The sequence below is a fragment of the Gekko japonicus genome, unplaced genomic scaffold (assembly GCF_001447785.1).
Source record: "Gekko japonicus isolate JY-2015 unplaced genomic scaffold, Gekko_japonicus_V1.1 scaffold1761, whole genome shotgun sequence".
Taxonomy (NCBI): Eukaryota; Metazoa; Chordata; class Lepidosauria; order Squamata; family Gekkonidae; genus Gekko; species Gekko japonicus.
Genome location: NW_015163142.1, coordinates 213,662 through 233,875, shown reverse-complemented (window position 1 = coordinate 233,875; position 20,214 = coordinate 213,662). Strand labels below are relative to the sequence as shown.

Sequence of the window (20,214 nt, the reverse complement as noted above, 5' to 3'; positions counted from 1 at the left end):
TATAGATGGCATGTGACTCTTAAGTTGTATCCAGGAAAGTGCTTCCCATAGGCTGGCTGATTTAGTTGACTGGCAACCAATGGGAGGGTTGGAAGAGTGGAAGTGGGGGAAATGATGCTGTGCTAGTGACAAAATGTCATTTATGGTGAATACCAGAAGTGACATCACATTGCTAGCATAATGTTGAGGTGACACACTAAGACTTTGGAAAAAAATGATGGTAAAACCACAATGTTTTGCTCAAATCCTAGAGCTTCACTTTGTTGTTATGCTGGCAACATATTTGCCAGAAGTGATGTTACACTGCTGGCACAGCACCATTAACAACAACAACAAAAATCTCCTCCTACTAGCCCTCAGTGGGCCAGCAGGCAATGTAAAACAGGATTTAAATGTCTCCTGGAGTACCAAACCCCTAAAGCAGAAAGGAGTACCATAAAAAAAAGAAGAAGCTGTATAACAACTTTATTCATTTAGGATATTTATATGCCATCTCTTCAGAGTCCTACTTAAGGTGGCTGTTAAAACGATATCACAATACTAAAAACAAGCCATTAAAAGCAAATCATGGGGCAGCATAAAAAGGATCCATAAAACAGAGGCAGACCATTAAAAAGCTAATTAGATAAAACCCGCAATTAACAGCCTGAGTAAAAGGATGTAGTTTGGCCTGGTACCTAAAAGAAGGTGAAGTAGGTGGCAGGCAAGCCTCAAGAGGGGGGGCATTCCAGAGGCAAGGTGGCACTGCAGAAAATGCTGTTTCTAGTTGCTACCTGCCTCATTTCTGAAGGCAGAGGAACAAAAACCAGGGCTTGAGAGTCAGATGGGCTGGTGGGCTGGATAGGATGCGCAGAGGAGGTACTGCAGGTACCCTGGCCTCAGGCTACTTAGGTCCTTAAAGGTAAGAGGCAGCACTTTTTATAGTGTCTGGAAACAGATGGGTAAGGGCAGATCTTTCAGCAAAAGGGTGACAACAATCCCTGAGAGCAACACCTGACAATAGCTTGGCTGCCACATTTCGGACCAACTGAAGTTTCCAAACCATTTTCAAAAGCAGCTCCATATACAGCACGTTACATTAATCTGTTATCAAAGCATGGCCAGATCATAATTTTCAAGGAACACTTGTAGCTGGCAAACAAGTTGGAGCTGATAAAAGGCATTACATGCCACGAAGCAGACCTGAACCGCCAACCATAGGCTAAGACCCATTAGTGCCCTCAAGCTATGAATCTGATCCTTCAGGAGGAATACTGACCCCTTCAAGATAGGCTGACTTTGCGGTCCCCCCAGCAGCTTCACCACTGACTAACAGCACCTCAGTCTTGTCTGGACTGAGAGTCAGTTTATTTTGTGCAACCACCATTTTGTAATCTTTTGGATGCAGTATGCTATACCAGCGGTGGCCAAACTTGCTTAATGCAAGAGCTACATAGAATAAACATCAAATGTTTAAGAGCCGCAAGACATGAACAAATATTAGACACACGTTTTTATTGGAGAATATGCAAATCTGCTTTTTATTAACATTAAATGAGACTGCCAAAAATAAAAACAAAAGGGGTAAAAATAGATCTTGATAATAATACTTATTTGTCTAAGAGAAAAAGAGAGAATGGTGGAAAGAAAGAATTAAAGAGGTGAAAAGAGAGATAGAGAAACAAAGAAAGCAAATAGATGGGTGGGACGGGAAGAAAGGAAAGAAGAGAGAGAGAAAAGAGAAAGAAAGGTGGAAAGAAAGCAAATAGATGGGGAGGGAGGAAGAAAGGGGGAAAGAGAAACAAAGAAAGCAAATAGATGAGGAAGATGGGATCCCCCCCACCCCGAGTCTTGTGGGGCCTCACTTGTAAATACTAAGATCAACTTCCACTACGTGAAATTTTCTTTGGTTGATGTTGGTGATAGAAAGCCATGTCCTCTTCTTTATGTAGCTGTCTAGTCTACACTAATTAAACAACAATACAAATACAAAACAGCAATAAGGTTGATAAATAAAAGCAGTTTGGATATTACAGGAAGGCCCAGTCATATGTATGAGTGACTTATGCATCCAGTTAACACAATTTCTGTACATTTTGAAACCAAATTACTATTATATCTGTATGTTTTGTATGATGATGAGAGCCAGTGTGATGCTGTGGTTAGAGTGTTGGACTATGATCCTGGATACCCCAATTTGAATTCCCACTCTGTCATGGAAGCCTGCTGGGTGGCCTTGGACAAGTCATGCATTATCAGTCTAACCCACCTCACAGAGTTGTTGTGAGGATAAAAAGGAGGAGAGAAAAAAAAGGGGGAAAATCACTTTGTATTCCCGCTGTAGAGAAAGGCAAGGTATAAATGAAGTACATAAATAAAATAGTACCACACCCTATCATACTCTTTATGGGGGCATATATATACCATATTGTCTTCACTACAATCTTGTGAGGAAGTGTCAACGGAGATTGTGAGTAGTCCAAGGTCAACCAGTAATCTGCAAGGCTGAGGCTGTAGATTTGGGTCTGGGTTTTTCTATTCTCAGTTCAGAAAGGTCCCATTGACTCCTTGGTTTTATACTTAAGCAAGTCACTTTTATATATCCCAAAACCACTACACAGGAGAGAACCAAAGGCCATCCACTCGCATACAGAAAGGACCCAGCAGTCCACAGCAAAAAAGACTAAGTGCACAAAATGCTTACAGAACAACAGACTTAAGTTACTGCACCAACGTTCCATGTAGACACAAATGAAAAGTACTAAAGAACAATTAGAACAATTTTTAGAAGTCTGCATTCCAAAGCTGGAGAGGAACTATCAAGAATGCCTTTAGCACTGATCCTTGATGCATTCTAGCTTTTGTCAGAAATGCACTTTTGGACCACGTAGAGATTTGTGGCTGTCAGGATTTACTTAGTGCCAGGGTTTTTCGAGGATTAGCCCAGGAATTACTTTCAGTGCCAGAAGAGAGTTCTTAGGTCCTAAAAAGTATCAATGAAATGCAAAAGTACCTTTTCTTTACTACAGAGTAATCACAGCCTGTCCTCACACTTTTAGACTGACGAGAAAGCCTCCTAGAACAGATGGAGATGACATACGGCAGCCATCTCTCTCTCTCTCAGAATTAAGCATCACTAGCTGCTCAGGGGCTATATGGGTAGAATTCTGGAGATGACACAGCAGAGCTTAACCCATCCCACAATCGTCTTGATCAACGCTACTTCTCTCCTCAGCAAAGAAGAGCACACACACACAATTAGGATAGCCAGCTGTCCCACATTTTAAAGACTGTTTCATCTTCCAGAACATCACAGAACATAATGAATCTCCTTATTTCAGCTGCCACAGCATCTTATGTTGTGCTCTGTATATTGTACACTCATGCTCTGTTGAGCACAAGATGGCATGTACTGAAACTACACAAAGGGACAGTACAATGCGAGCCTACCAAGCTTGATGCCTTTGTTATGGTTCCTTTTGTAATAAGCTCTTCTGTGTTTTTTCCCCCACTGCTGACAAATGTGCACACCTGAAGGTAGACTGAGGCATTTTGATGGACATTAGGTCAGAATAATACATCAAGTAGCCACTTGAAATCACTTCTAAGCTCCTGGAGGCCTCCCTCCGCATCAGCCTTCTCTGAGCTCATGCTTCAGAGACACATGACTGTGCTGAGTTCACAATTGACAGCTATAATTAACCTCATTCTTGCTGGTAGTCAGGTGTTCCTGGCTGGCACTTGTATATTTCACTCATCAAAAACTGTGACACTTCCTTCCTCTGTCTAACTCTCTCCAGTTTCCAAGGCGCTAATCTGTCTAGGAGGCACAGTAGTACTTTAGGAATAAACTCAGGCACATGGAGAGAGCTATGCCCTGAAATAAGATGATTAGGCACCATGTTCTGCATTTTGTAACATCGCTTGTAACAGAAGTCTGATATATGCCTCTGCTTTGCTTCTCTGTAAGGAGGAAAGAAGCACATAAGTATCCAAAAATGCTTCTTAATTATTCATGCCTTATGTTTATAATTGTTGCCTAGCTCCCCTCTGCTCCAGACTGCTGTGAAATCTTTTCAACTGGTGCCTGTAGGTTTTTAGTTGCATAAACTCTCTGAATGCTTTTGCATAATCTCTAGCAGGAAGCAAAGATATGTCAGATTTCACCACTTCTCCCTCTAGAAGAAATCAAAGCTATCAAAATTTGCCCTTTGGAAGAAGTATTAGGCAATTGCCCAGACTGAACTTGACATGATTGAAAAATGACTTGTGGTCTGCGGATCAATGAAGTGTTTCGCACAATGCTTTCCTGCTGCAAGGAAATCTCCCACAAACAAATCTGTAGCTTCACACTGAACTGCTTACCTGGCATAAATACCTGGGAATGACCATCAGTTTGCAACTTTGGGTGCCTATTTGGGTGTATAACCCATACGTCGTTCTTTAAAAAAATTAATCTTAAAAAACAAACAAGGTTGGGAAATCAGTATTTAAACAAGTGACCTTGGGTCAGTGGCTCCCATTTCAAGTAATGCAAGAAATATCTGAAAAGCCCATGAGGCTGAAAGGAGCCTGGATCTGCTCCCTCAACTGGAATGAATGTGGAGAATCTTGCAGGCAGGGCAAAGGGTTTTGTGAGTGCAGCAGAGCCTATGCTCACAAGAGATTGATGCATCAGGGTCACTGGTCATGTAACTATTAATGTGCATACGCTTTGGATTTATACAAGACTTGTATAAGAGTGTAAAGCATTACTTGTAACTCTCCTATCTATAAAGCAGGGATCTTTTGGCACCATGAAAACTGACATTTATTCCAGCATAAATTTTGGTGAGTCAGCACTGACTTCAGACAGAATTATTTAAATTGAAAGCTGCAGAGAACAGAATGGTGAGGTGCTGGGGAAAGAGATTACCAAGAGGGGCCAATTTAAAACAATATTCAAAGGGGCAGGGTGGTAACACCCCCACCCTCAACATACCTTTCTGCAGCTCAAATATTTCATCAGCTGCAGCTGCATAGTTTCATAAATCAAAATATGTGTAATGGAGAAGGGCTGAGATGAATAAATTCGAAATTTGCTTATTACAAAATCAAGGTATGATATCAACTTATTATGTTCTTGTTGTTCAGACTCTTTGCGACCCCATGGACAAGATCATGCCAGGCCCTCCTGTTTTCCACCATCCTCTGAAGTTTGCTCAGTTTCATGTTCGTTGCATCTGTGACACTGTCTAACCATCTCATCCTTTGCCGTCCCCGTCTTCTTTGACCTTCAATCTTTCCCAGCATCAGAGTCTTCTCCAGTGAGTGCTCCCTTCTCATTTGGTGGCCAAAGTATTTGAGCTTCAGTTTCATTATCTGGCCTTTCAGGGAACAGTCAGGGTTGATTTCTTTTAGGATTAACTGATTTGATCTTCTTGCAGTCCAAGGGACTCTCAAGAGTCTTCTCCAGCACCATAGTTCAAAAGAATCTATTCTTCGGCGCTCGGCTTTCCTTATAGACCAACTCTCGCAGCCATACATGACTACTGGGAATACCATTGCTTTGACCATGCGGACTTTTGTTGGCAGGGTGATGTCTCTACTTTTTATCATGCTGTTTAGGTTCACCATCGCTTTCCTCCCAAGGAGCAGGCGTCTTTTAATTTCATGGCTGCTGTCACAGTCTGCGGTGATCTGGGATCCCAGGAACGTGAAGTCTGTCACTACTTCCCCGACTTCCCCTTCTATTTGCCAAGGAGTGATGGGGCCGGATGCCATAATCTTAGTTTTTTTGATGTTGAGCTTCAAGCCCACTTTTGCGCTCTCCTCTTTTACCCTGAGCAAGAGGCTCTTGAGGTCCTCTTCACTTTCTGCCATTAGAGTAGTATTGTCTGCATATCTGAGGTTGTTGATCTTTTCCCCAGCAATCTTAATTCCCGCTTGTGATTCATCCAGGCCAGCATTTCACATGATGTACTCTGCATATATATTAAATAAGCAAGGTGACTTAGACCATCAGTGTGTAAATAAAGTTAAATAAATATATAAGCTATTGAAACGGGCATTATTGCAAAGATCTCAAGACATTGAAAGTGTAACAAGAATTTGGAATTATGTGATTTTAAAAACTGAAAATTGTTATACTATGGATAATGTGCTATGGATTGAGCTCTGACTCATAAAAACTTATACTGGAATAAATTTTGTAAGTCTTTAAAATGTAACATGCCACTGAACTCCTATTTTATTTTGGGGCTATAGACTAACACACTATAGCAGACTTGTGAACAGGACTTTTCTGCACATGACTAGCTTTCCCATCTTTTCTTCTTTGTTTAAAATAAACTTACCCAAACAAAACAGCTAAAGGAAATCCCAGGTTTTATTTAATTAAGTGAAACATGGTAGAAGAAGAAGAGATTGGATTTATACCCCGCCCCTTCACTCGGAGTCTCAGAGCAGCTTACAATCTCCTTTCCGTTCCCCTCCCCACAACAGACACCCTGTGAGGTAGGTGGGGCTGAAAGAGCTCTTTCAAGAACTGCCCTTTCAGAACTATGGCTTGCCCAAGGTCATCCAGCAGCTGTAAGTGGAGGAGAGTGGAATCAAACCCGGTTCTCCCAGATTAGAGTCTGCACACTTAATCCTCTTCAATCATTCAGAGCATGAACACCTCCCCCCCAAAAAAAAAAAGATCAGAAACATGCCTGCTGGCCTGAGTTCCAGACAGGTATGCACATACAAATGGTTTTGCACGTTACCAGGACCCTCCACTTTGCAGAGTTCCCATGTATGAAGCCTGTATGCATACAGCTCCCTGCAGACATCCAGCTGTGCCTGCAGAACCTGTGGGGTCAACAGGTGTGAGGCCAAGTTCTGCACATAAAGAGTTGGATGCACTTTGATCAAACGTACCAGGGCACTGGATGTTATGAATCTCAGTGTAAACTCATATAATTTGTTTAGACAAAAAAGGGGAATAGATATGCCAGACAACAGTGAGAAAGAAGTAGACAGCATGTGCTTCTGGCTATTATTCTGGAGATACAGTTATTGTCTGAATATGATGCCAAGACTTCTTTAGCAGCTGGTAAGCAGCCAGTACTGTTGTGTGTTTAGTAAGCCACCTAGACATTCCTTACTAGTGGTAGAGAAGTAAAAATGAGGAGTCAAAACAAAAACTGTCCTTCTGTTGCATATATAGCTCCTGGCTTTATGCTGTTTTCATAAAACACCCCATCAACTCAGCAGGAGGCTCTCAAAGCTGTCTCATAATACATGAAAGCAACTGTCTCTTTGTGAAGTGGCACAACCATACAGTCATGTCCCTCTGTCTGAGAGGGAATGGTTGCTTCTGATCTTCCCAAGCTATTGCTGGCACTCAGCCCAGCAGTGCCATCGTATTTCCTGAGGGGCAATGGCTCCTACATAGTTCTGTCAAATCCATCATTTAATTCAACACAATTTTAAGGACTATAAATTACAAACATGTTTTTGCTCCAAAACAATAAACAAGTATAAAGACAACAGTCGTGAGAGTCTGACCCACAAATCAAACATTCATTAAGACTTATAAAGAATGCTATCTTCGTGAGGAATTTCAGACAGACGATATAATCCAGAAGAGGAACAGTTCCCAAACAGTTTCTGGTCTGTCATTTAAGACAGAACTGTTTTAGAACCGGTTCCCTACCGGAATATATTTGTAATTTCTGACACAAACGCTTATGTCCCATTTAGGAAATGGGGCTGAAGCGTTTTACCTGTCAACCGCTTCCAAGTAGTCTTCAGTTTCCTCTCCCGGTTCCGATGTGCTTTTTCCCACTGTTTTTCGCCCGCGCGGGCAATCTCCGGCTTCTTTTTTAAAAAAAGTTTGTTTTATAGCGTTATAGCGCTATAACGCTATAACGGAACAGCAGTATATCAACCCCATTGGAATGCCTGGAGTGCTTTGTTATAGTGCTATAGCGCTATAAAGTGAACATTTTTAAAAAAGCCGGAGATCACCCGCATGGGCGAAAAATGGCGGGGAAAAAGTGGTGCAGTCTGAAATGGCAAACCGCTTCAGATTCAGCTCTTTACCGGAAGGGGAAAGCCATGTGTGAAATGGCAGCCATATACCAGTTTACTCCATGACGGATCAAAAACGGCTTCAAAACGGGTTAAAAAGGGTAATGTGAAACTCCTCTGTATTACAATCTGAAGCACTACAACATGATAAATAAGAAAATCCTTGAACCAAGGTACATAATCAACGTCGTCTCCGGATTATATAGCAACGTTTCAAAAAATGGATCTTCTTCAGGAGATATTATAATGGTGCAAAAGCTCTCTGTTTCATAAGTGCTAGACAACAAGTCCCGGGATCCATTAGAAACATAGCAGCATATTTTGAGCCTGAATGTTAACTGAGATCAGCATCCTATCTGAATTTAGTATTTCTTAAGACTTGTTGTCTAGCACTTATGAAACAGAGAGCTTTTGCACCATTATAATATCTCCTGAAGAAGATCCATTTTTTGAAACGTTGTTATATAATCTGGAGACGACGCTGATTATGTACCTTGGTTCAAGGAATTTCTTATGATTTGTTTATCATGTTGTAGTGCTTCAGATTGTAATACATAGATAGCATTCTTTATAAGTCTTAATGACTGTTTGATTTGTGGGTCAGACTCTCATGACTGTTGTCTTTATACTTGTTTACTGATTGGGTCGTATTTGTCCAGATTTAACTTTGCTCCAAAACAAGCATTTTCATGATGCTGAATACATAAATTTTGACATATATAGTTAATTTTATCCTTTATAAATATACGGTCATCTGTCTTTCTGCTGTCTTTCTTGCTAGGCAGCATTGCTTCTGCTCTTTGAACAACGCCCCCCCAAACAGCCACCTACTCTGCCTCTCCTCCATATTTCATGTATTACTGAGGCTGTCTCTTCCTCCTCTGTCATCCAAGAACTTGATGTACAACCTTCTTCTCATACTGTCCTCCTACCTAGGGCATAAAAGGATAAACAGAAGGAGAGGAGAATAATGTAAGTTGCTTTGGGTTCCCACTGGGAAGAAAGGCAAGGGATAAATTGAGTAAATAAAATAAAACAAATACGCACCCTCTAACCGGGCCCTGGGATTATCGTTATACTGCCGTCGTCTTTGAAATTCAAACGAAGGGGGGAAATTAAATAATCATTGTTTGTTCTATGAATCTGATTTCACTGGTCTGGATTACAATTGTTAGAGAGATATTTGAAGTGTTTTAGGCTATTCTTCAGCAGCGGTACTGAGAGAAAAGGCATTTCACCTGTTCCCAAACCACATAAATAAACCTCAGCAGAGATAAAACAAAAGAAGCCTTGACCTGTCATTTATCAAGATGCATGTTATTTGCATTTCTCTCTGAAAGAAGAAGGAACAAACAACAAAAAAAGAATTGGATTTATACCCTGCCCTTCATTCACCGTCTCAGAGCAGTTTATAATCTCCTTCCTTTCCTCTCCCCACAATAGACACCCTGTGAGGTAGATGGGGCTGAGAGAACTGCTCTTGAGAGAACAGCTCTGAAAGAACTTATGAATGACCCAAGTTCACCTAGCTGGCTTCACGTGGAGGAGCAGGGAATCAAACCTGGTTCTCCAGATTAGAGTCTGCTGCTCCTAACCACAACACCAAACTGGCTCCGGAGTGAGGGGGAGCACAACAGTTACCAGAGGGCTCTTTTTGTAGCAGGAACTCCTTTGCATATTAGGCCACACACCCCTACTGTAGCCAATCCTCCAAGAGCTTACAGAGCTCTTCTTACAGAAGCTACTGTAAGCTCTTGGAGGATTGGCTACATTAGGGGTGTGTCACTTAATATGCAAATGAGTACATGTTACAAAAAGAGCCGAGACAGTACATAGGGTTGCCAGCTCCAGCTTGGAAAATACCTGGAGATTTGGAGCAGTTCCTGAGGATGTGAAGTTTGGGGAGGGTAACTAATAGCTGACAGTGGGGTGAATAGAGGCCAGGTCTACCTACCAGCAGAACTAATAGGATTGTTCTTTCCTATGGACTACTATAGGGAGTCCAGGTGTATTTACAAGAAATAATGGCCCCATTCTTTCCAATGGGCAGTAGACTTGGCCTCTTTCTACCATACTATCAGCTGTTAGGCAGGGCTTCTGGTCCCTTTATAATTTAAAGAGACACAGACACCAACTAACAGCTGTTTGGTGAGGCCAGCTTCATCTCTCTCCATTCCTCCCTGCTGCTGTTAGGGAGGGAATTGGGGGTGGGATTAGAAAAATGGTCCTGAATTATCAGGATCCCCCAAAAGTACTTGAAAAAGTCCCAAAACACTAATTAACACAAAAATGTTTGAAGTCCTCACTGGTAGCCAGGATCCAACTCTTTTAAATCAAGAAGTTTACTTTAATACTAGATGAGTGGTAGCAAAATAATAATGAAGCATCTCAGTTTATGTGAGTCAGTAATTCTGTTTATTAACTTGAAACAGAGCAGAACTGGAACTCAAGTCCACACCATATTATCAGTGACAGGCTCTAAATATAGCTTAACTTGTTTGTTAGAGACACACTGAGGTCACCGTAACTGCAGACACAGATAGCACCTAAATGGACATGGCAGGGGGGAAAAAAACCCATTCAATTCAGCAGAAAATGAAAAGTCCTAATGCTCACTATTTGAATTTTCCAAGATCCAGAAATGTTCAAAGAAGGCTAGAAATAAAGAAAGAAAGCTTCTGAAATTTTAAAAAGTACTGCAGGGACTCATTCAGCCTAAGTGTGTCTTGTTTACTTAAGAAGCCTTTTTATGTAAAATCTTCCAGGACCTCTTATATCTACCATTCTGTTATTGTGATAGCCCCAAAATACATATTGGGGAGGGGGGGATGGGAGTTAAGAATGCAACTACTGTTTAGACTTGAATCCCTTATGGGTTGGAGTCATTATAGTTATTTGTCCAAATGCAATTTAACCTCTACCAAATGTTATTTGGTAGAAAATATGGAGAAGACAGAAGAAATAAAAATATATAGTCAGTAATGGCTATTCCATGGTTGCTTTTTTGATGTTATTATGCTCTATTAGTGAATGCATCTACAATGCTTTGACAGTCACTGCAAACTGGCCAATAGGTATTCACCCAACTCACTCATTGCTCTTATCCAGTTCACCTACCAAATGTAGTCACCTATTTGGTCCAAATGCTCTCCCAACCTAAGGTGTTTACAATCTGAACCTTAAAGGAGTTGTCGCTTTTTGGTTTTTCCTATAAAGAGATGCATATGATTTCCGATATATGGAGGCATCAAGTACAAATTACAGTGCCCCTCTTGAAGTAATTGCTAGACCTTCAAATAGGCAGAGAGAGCTGTTCATTTTGAAAAATTCTACTCAGAAAGTACCTGCATGATCACAACTGCATTATGCCCTCGCTTAGGCACATGCAATTTCCGTGAAGCACAGCGGGCGGCTGGGGGAAAGGCAGAATTTATCAAATTGCTCCACACTAAAACCCATTCATTGATGAAATACCATTAAGATTTTTGCTTATAAAAATGAAACTAGGGTGCTATTTCAAGTGTCACTGACAAGGACCAAAGTGATTTCAGACTGCGTGGTGCAGGAAAAAGACAAGGAGGGGAATGAAATATTGGACCTTACCTTAAGGTTTCTCCTCTTCAATGTGGGGCAAAATCATCCAGACTGGGTTAGGTCACACCTCTTCCAGCTCCAGGCAGGGCTATGCAAATTTTTGCAAGTCTCTACTGGCTGGATCAAGGCCAACCCTCCAGTCATAGTACAGCCCAACTCCATCTTCATATCACACTATTTTTCTTTTCCTTTTGTATGGGTGGGAAATGGATGACTTTGCCCCACTGAAGAGAAGAAATCTTCAGGTACATTCCAATGTGTCGTTCTCTTTCAATGGGGGAAGTAATCCAGACTGTTTATATGCCCAAACTGTACCCTTGGGTGGGATAATAATCTTCCTTTCAGATCCAAAACCTGCTGCAACACCCTGCTTCCTCAGATTGCCACTGATCCTGAACTCTTTGGAACCAAGAAGAGGCCCAAGTATATGCCCTTGAAATGTTGACTTGAAGGCACCTGCTCTATGGCTCCAATCTGAGTCAGGTGTTGAATGGCTTGCACCAACAGTTGATGCTGCTGTTCCATTCTAGGTACTGGAGAGGGCATAAAACGGTGTGGATGTAAGCCACTCTGAGCCCGCTTGTGGGGTAGGAATTCACTGCCACAGGAAGTGGTGGCGGCTACAAACATGGACGGCTTCAATCAGTGGCTATTAGCCACAAGGTATATATAGGGACTCTGGGGCAAGTGATGCTCTGTCATCTTGGTGCTTGGGGGGGTCAACAGTGGGAGGGCTTCTAATGTCCTGGCCCCACTGCTGGACCTCCTGATGACACCTGGTATTTCTGGCCACTGTGTGACAGGGAGTGTTGGACTGGATGGGCCTTTGGCCTAATCCAACATTGGCATCTCTAAAAAACAAAAAAACAAACAAACACCTATCTGAAGAGCTGAGACTAGAAAGAGAAATGTACAGGAAATGGAAGGAGGGTCAGATTCCTGAGGGTGAGTACAAGAAGCAGGCTTGAATCTGTAGGGATGGTGTCAGAAAGGCTAAAACACAGATGGAGCTGAGGCTGGCGAGGGATGCTAAAAACAACAAGAAAAATTTCTATGCCTATGTTTGGAGCAAAAAGAAGAACAGGGATGGAGTAAGCTCATTGCTAGAGGAAGATGGTCAAGCCTTAACAAGGGATGAAGACAAAGCGGAATTACTCAACTCTCACTTTGCATCAGTCTTTAACTGTAAGGCGAGCTGTATGCAAACTGAAGAATGCAGGGCATATGAAGGAAGAAGAAATTGCCAGTCCAGAGTAAGTAAGGAAATGTTTAGAGAGCATCTAGCTGCCTTAAATACTTTCAAATCTCCGGGGCCAGAAGGTTTTCATCCCAGGGTGCTAAAAGAAATTGCAGATGTTATTTCAGAGCCTCGGGCTATAGTCTTTGAGATGTCCTGGAGTACTGGTGTTGTGCCGGAAGACTGGAAAAGAGTAAATGTTGTCCCTATCTTCAAGAAGGGAAAAAAAGACAGACCCGGGAAATTACAGGCCTGTCAGTTTGACATCAATACCTGGGAAAATTCTAGAGCAGATTATTAAACGCTCTGTCTGTGAGCACCTTGAATGGAATGAGTTAATTGGTAGTAGCCAGCATGGGTTTATCAAGAATAAGTCATGCCAGACCAACCTTATCTCCTTTTTTGACAGAGTTACCAAAATGGTTGACTCTGGCAATGCTGTGGATATAGTGTATCTAGGTTTTAGTAAAGCATTTGACAAAGTTTCTCATGATATCCTTGAGGATAAGCTGGTTAAGTGTGGGCTGGATGGTGCAACCATTGGATGGATTCATGGTTGGTTGAAAAATTGTACCCAATGAGTGCTCGTAAATGGCTCTGTGTCTACGTGGAGGGAAGTCTTGAGTGGAGTGCCGTAGGGCTTGGTCCTGGGCCTGGTGTTGTTCAATGTTTTTATAAATGACCTGGAGGAAGACATAGAGGGGATGCTTATCAAATTTGCAAATGACACGAAGTTAGGTGGAATTGCTAATTCTGAAGAAGACAGAGTCAGGATTCAAAATGATCTAGATAGGCTGGAACAGTGGGCTGAGACAAATAAAATGAATTTCAATACAGATAAATGCAAAGTCCTACACTTAGGTACAAAAAAATCAAAGGCATAGATATAGAATGGGAGGGACTTGGCTTGACAGCAGCACATGTGAAAGGGATCTAGGTGTTCTGGTTGATCACAAGCTAAACATGAGCCTGCAGTGCAATGTGGCTGTGAAGAAAGCGAATGCAGTCTTAGGATGCATTAACAGAAGCACTGTGTCCAGATCAAGGGAGGTGGTAGTTCTGCTCTATTCTGCTATGGTCAGGCCTCACCTGGAGTACTGTGTCCAGTTTTGGGCACCACATTTTAGGAAGGATGCTGACAAGCTCGAGCGTGTCCAGAAGAGGGCAACCAGGATGGTGAGAGGGTTGGAATCCAAGTCTTAGGAGGAAAGGCTGAAAGAGTTGGGTATGTTTAGCCTGGGAAAGAGAAGGCTTAGAGGGGACATGATTGCAGTCTTCAAGTATTTGGAGGGCTGTCATGTAGAAGATGGAGCAGATCTATTCTCTCTTGCTCTGGATTGCAAGACTAGATCTAATGGGTGGAAATTACAAGGGAGTCGTTACTGGCTAAATATCAGGAGAAACTTCCTAACTGTAAGAGTGGTTGAGCAGTGGAACAGTCTGCCTCGGGAGGTGGTGGATGCTCCGCTGGACGTTTTCAAGTGGAGGCTGGATGACTATCTTTCGGGTATGTTGTAGGTATGCAGGGCTATCTTTCAGTATACTCCTGAAGAGTGCAGGGGTTGGACTAGATGACCTGCAAGGTCCCTTCCAACTCCAACATTCTATGATTCTATGATATGATTCTATGAAAATAAACAAACAAACCCAAAGCCTCCCACAATGTTCCCACTTGCCTGGAAGCTTCCGAGCTACCTAAATAAGCACTGTCTCATGCCGTATCTGCCCAGTTAGAACAGGCCGTTTATCACCAGGGGCCCTTGAGTTTGCTAGGAAGAAGGTTGTGACCTGGTCTAAAGCTTCGGGTCCCTCACACCTTGCAGCAGTCCGTGACGCACCAGGGAGGACTTCACATGGCTGATCTCTGATGCCAGAAGCTTTGGGCGAGAGAGGCCTCTCCCTCAAAGAATCTTTCTTCTTTTTTGTCCCTGCAGGAACCACTTTCTTTGTCCCTGAAGGAGTCAGAGATCTCTCTTCACCCATCCTGAATGGTGAGTAATCAAGTCTGTTTCCTACAAACTTTTCCAACAGTAAAGCTAGGCTAGAAACCTCCTGCCAGAGCTGCAGGGTTATTCAGACTGGAGGATCAGCCTTGATCCGGCCAATAAAGACTCGTAAATATTTGCATAGCCCTGCCTGGAACGGGAAGAGGCGTGACCTAACCCAGTCTGAATAACTTTCCCCACTGAAGGAGAAAAATACATTGCAAAACTCAGAGGTTTGCTACTGGATATATCCAAGATTAAATTGCTAAGAATCTGTATATTCTAAGAGAATTTCTTGTATCTACTCTTTTATACTTCATAATAATTAGAGGTACACCATATTTACCCCAAGACAAGAAGACAAGATTCCTTATTTGTTTTGCTGTATAAAAAGAGGGTGTCATCTTCCATTTGTATATATTGCTTGGCTGAGTGCCAGCTGATTGGCAGGGGCATGCCTGTATACTTCTAGCCAGGCCTTCTGCTCTTGCCTATTTACTGGGTTGTTTTTCAGCCCCACAACCCAGCAACTTGGGGGATCCAGCTTCTCTCCACCACAGAGCCTACAGATAGATGGAAGAAAGCCCCCTCCCCGGTCAGCTGGATTGAAAAGCTGGAAGCAACCTAGTGAACCAGTGGATGGGCACAACTACCTACTTCCATGCCTTCTGGCCAGCAGATATAGGAAGAGACAGGAGAGTGTTCCCACAGCTAGACTGTGGAAGCCTGCTGATGTGGCAGAGAGAGGAGAGCATGGTGGTCCTCTGCCTTTGTGTATAACCTTTTAAGGTCGGGGGTGTCATCTTCTGGGTCATCTTCAAATTGGGTAAATAGAACAGGGGCTCCAACCAGATCATCACATGTGGCCTGAAACATGGTGAGGTGAGAGGATGCCAAATGTCATCTCTAAATGAAACATGTTCATGGCCTATTTCTGCATAAGGATCAGGTTTCCCAAGAACTTCATGCTGCCAACTGGGCAGTGGAGGAGCAGGCCATTCTCTAAACTGCAAATTGCTTTTAAATCTGCAGACTTTCAAAGGCTATTTACTACTGGGGATTCATGTCCGTTGTTCAAAGAGAGAAAGGGCAGAAAGCTAGAAATCCCAACAGCTTATCCTCATGCTCTTTGGAAAACCTAAAGAACTTCTTTGGATACTGATCAATAGAATATGATGCATGTTTATGTTTTCTCGGTCTTGGAGAAATCATAGTTTGCCCCAAGATGCAGCTTCAAATACTCTATGTACGTAATACTCTAGGCATGTGCAGTGTACCTAGAAATGTGCAGTTTAAAAACATCTACACTCATCATAGGCAGAAACAGGACAATAGAAATTACATTTGGTGAAGAGTAAATCATATGTGATAATCCTACAACTAAGGCACCTATTCAGATGAAATATGGAAACGGAGTAAGTAATCAAAGACCGATGCCTAGCATACCTAAAGTGCCAGTCACCAACAAACACAACAGAGGACATTTGCAGCGGGGTCATGTTGCCGAACTGTAACTGAGTTCTCATGCCATATACTATACACTTTTGAGCTCAGGCTCTTATGGAAATCTAAGCCATAAAACTAGGTTTCTATTTTATAAATTCTCATAAGCTCTCATTTACATTTGTCTCATCACTGAATCATTCTCATTCCATAGGATGGCTTAAGAAACAGAAGGCACAAATCATGTTGAGTATTCTGGTCCTCTCCATGGATTATTTAGTGGCATAAAATTACCACTTTGGACAATTTTATTGGAAAAGCATAAGTGATATGAATAAAAAGAGGCCATTTATACCTCTCCATACACGTCAGCCATTAACAGGATTTCAACAAGTGCACTACGTGGGCTACCCTTGAAAAGTGTTCAGAAAGTTCAATGTATGCAGTATGTTGCAGCCAAGATATTGACTTTAGTAGGTCATACGTGAGTCATAGGGACCATATCACTCCAGTCCTGGCCTATCTACACTGGCTCCCAATCGGCTTCCAGGCACGATTCAAGGTGCTGATGTTGACCTTTAAAGCCCCATTTGGAACCAAGGACCACCTACTCCATTGTGAACATGCTTGACCACTACAGTCATCTTCAGTGGCCTGGCTTTGGGTGCTCCTGCCTTCTGAGTTTAGGCAGGTGGCAACCCAGGAGAGGGCCTTCTCAGTCACTGCACAAAATCTCTGGAAATGCCTTGTAAGGAGAACTCTTCTGTCCCCTTCTGTTGCCATCTTCCAACAGCAAGTAAGGAGCTTTTGGTCTCCAAATGACCTCTTTCAGTGGCTTCACATAGATATAAAAAGTATGGGGGACAAGATGGAATCTTACAGGACCCTAAAGGCCAGAGGCCAACAGGCTGATCACCAGTCTCCCAGAACCACTCTCTGAAACTTACCTTTGAAACGGGACAAAAACCACTGTGAAATGGTGCCTCACGGTCCCAATCCTGAAAGGCAGTCCCTAAGGATACCATGACGGATAGTACTGAAAGCTGCTGAAAGTTCCAGGAGAATTAACGGGGTCACCCCTCCCCTCTCCATCTCCTGGTCCATTAAGGGTGACCAAGGCCATTTCAGTCCCATAACCAGGCCTGAAACCACCCAGCTACCACTTATTCACCTTACTCAAGGAGACTGGGCAGGTAGATATTTGAGACTGCAAGTAGACATTTGAGACTGGGCAAGTAGATATTCAGTGCTCCTAGGTCCAGTGTAGGTTTGTTCAGGAGTGGATGCACTGTCCTTTTCAAGGCAGGGGTGACTACCCCCTCCCTAAGGCAGAGATTTCCTATCTCCCGAACTCAGTCCACCAGCCCCTCAGGCAGATTTAAGCAGCCAGAAGGGATGAGAGTCATACAAGAAGGTGGTAGTATGCCAATGTAGAGTGCAAGTCAGAACGAATGTGAGATATTCAGTCCACAAAGGGTTGAGCAAAACAATCACAGCACACCGAAACTAAGATAAGCAGTTACTTTAAATCTCGGAAATGAGATGGACTATGGATACTATTTTTTTTTTTAATCCAATGAATATTCTGCATTAGAATAGTCCAAATTCTGACGAAGAAAACCTGGATATAACTTGCGCAGACAGGCATATATATTCTGATCAATTGCATAATTTATTCTTCTGTTAGAAACGAGGCAGAAAGAGAAAATGGAATTGATACCCCACTCTATTGCAACTGGATATCCAGTCCCTTCTTGCACCTAAGATTCAAGAAGGCATTACTCAAGCCACTTTTCCCAGATATAAAGATGAGAAGGTTCTCTTTAAAATGAACAGCTCAGTTTTAACAAGATGCTGGATTTCTGCAGCCAGTGCCAATTTCTATATTGCATGGTGCAAGTGTAGAATGCACAGTCCTGACAATGCTGAAAAGGGGCTAAACTAAGCCAGAGCAGAAAGATGACTCAGCGGTAGAGATGGGGCAGAGAAAGCAAAAGGAAACAGGAGTAAAAGAACTCACTGATTGAAAAGCAGGCAGGTGGATGAAGGGAGAGGTTAAATGAGAGCCATGTCATACTGCAGTGACTGCTAGCTGGCAAGGGTGTGCTGCCGACAGAACACAGCTAATGAGAAAGCCGGCAGAGAAGTGCTGGACTGGGGAAACACTTAAAAGCCACATTTTGGTACAACACAAGCAATGGAGTCCTACCAGCTTTTCCAATACAAAAGAGGGAAGTCTCTTCTGATTTTTTTTTTTAAAAGCTGTCATGGGATAAAATCCAGGTGAGATGGGAGTTTCAAGAAGAGGAGCACTGGGTAAGATTGTGTGGAAAAGCCGGTAGGATCCAATCCTAGTCTTCTTTTTATGCTTTAACCTAAAAACAGTTCCAAAATCAGTGATGAGAGAGGGACTGAAACTTGCACCCAGCAAAGTCCCTCCAATTACCTGAAAACCCTGAAGTTGTTAACCTTTTAAAAGCGAAGCCAAGCAAATCTATTTTACTGATTTAATGTAGCTGACACTTCCAACTACACTCAGCTGTGTAATGCATCTTAAGGATGATAAGGATAAAACTGATTCTTGGATGAATCCATGTATACAGCCATGGAAAAAAGATGTGATACAAACAGGGAATCCATGAGACTGGAGTATTTAGACAGATATGCATTACTGCAAATGTGTTACAAGAATTTTGAAAACAGAAAGCACTGTGTACACACTAATAATAATATTCTTTTGTTCTAGAAAGTAAGCTTTAGAATGCTGATTTCTGTTTTTGTAGACAAATGGTAAAGTATTTTTCATACCTGCTTTGTAGGTCATTAAGACGCAATTCGCCTACATAATGGGTGGCTGATGAGAGAGTGACAATTCTAGCATTGTGGTTGTGGGTTCCTGACTGCTTCAGTGTTTCCAAGAGAAGATTAGTCAACAAGAAGTGTCCCAAATAGTTTATGCCAAAGTGCTCTTCAAACCCATCCTCCGTTTTCCTTTCAGGCACCAGCATCACTGCAGCTGTGGAATTCAAACAGAAAGTTATGGAGAACAGGTGCCTGGCAGAGGTGCATGGGTCTCGATTTGACTTCTCCCCTAGCAGCAGAAGGTGACATTTTGTTCGCTACCACCTTAATCTGGGTTAAGCAGAGGAATGCAAAAGGTCAGCTTCTGTGCAGTCATTATGATCCATCACAGCTAAGAGCAATGCCACTGAGAGACACCACTGGACCACAGACAAAACTTTTATCTGAGCACCCAGACCCAAACCAAACACCAAGGACCACTTCATGATCAGAGCTCCCAGAATTCTTTTCCTCTAGTCACTCCCTCTTAGCAGCCCTGCTTAAAATGGAAACACTTTGGAACTAGGAAGGAATGTTGCTTTCCTCATTGACGGGTGTTTTACCTGGCTCCTTTCCCACCAACATACTGTGCCTGTGATCGGAAACATACTTTGCAAGAAGCAAGCTGTAAGACAAGTCAGTGCACTGTGACTGGAACTTTACATTCCTTTTGAAATAAAATGACCTGGTTTTCAGAGGTGGCAAAATACATCAAACGCCTAGTTTGTTCTGTACCCGGAAAAAACTAGGCCATTTTAATCTAAGTCCCAAGCATGGGCTAGGGTTTACAACTGTTGCAGAAATATATAGAGTGTTGCTGCTCAATTCTACAGTAAAAATCCAACTTTCAAAATGCGGGATATTCTGAGGGACGAAGAAAACCATCAGCCCAATCCTCTAAACAGCATCCCAGCAGAGGCAGATGACATGGCTTCAGCCAGTACATATGGGACCCAGGACTAGGCTGCTAGTACAGGAGCATTTATGAGATCTAAACAACACACTGAACACACTGAGCAACCCAAGAGCTGGTTTTCTCTAATTTAGCCCCCCCCCCGAGAGAGAGAGAGAGAGAGAGGG

General features: G+C 42.5%; 1 protein-coding gene across 1 annotated transcript in view; it reads right to left on the bottom strand.

Annotated features, from left to right (window-relative positions):
* The window catches only part of DHRSX (dehydrogenase/reductase (SDR family) X-linked), a 176,376-nt gene that overhangs the window by 44,933 nt on the left and 111,229 nt on the right, over positions 1 to 20,214 (bottom strand). Inside the window, exon 5 of the mRNA XM_015406989.1 lies at positions 19,102 to 19,309. Coding sequence (XP_015262475.1) covers positions 19,102 to 19,309 — 208 coding nt within the window. The remainder of the gene's footprint in view (positions 1 to 19,101; positions 19,310 to 20,214) is intronic.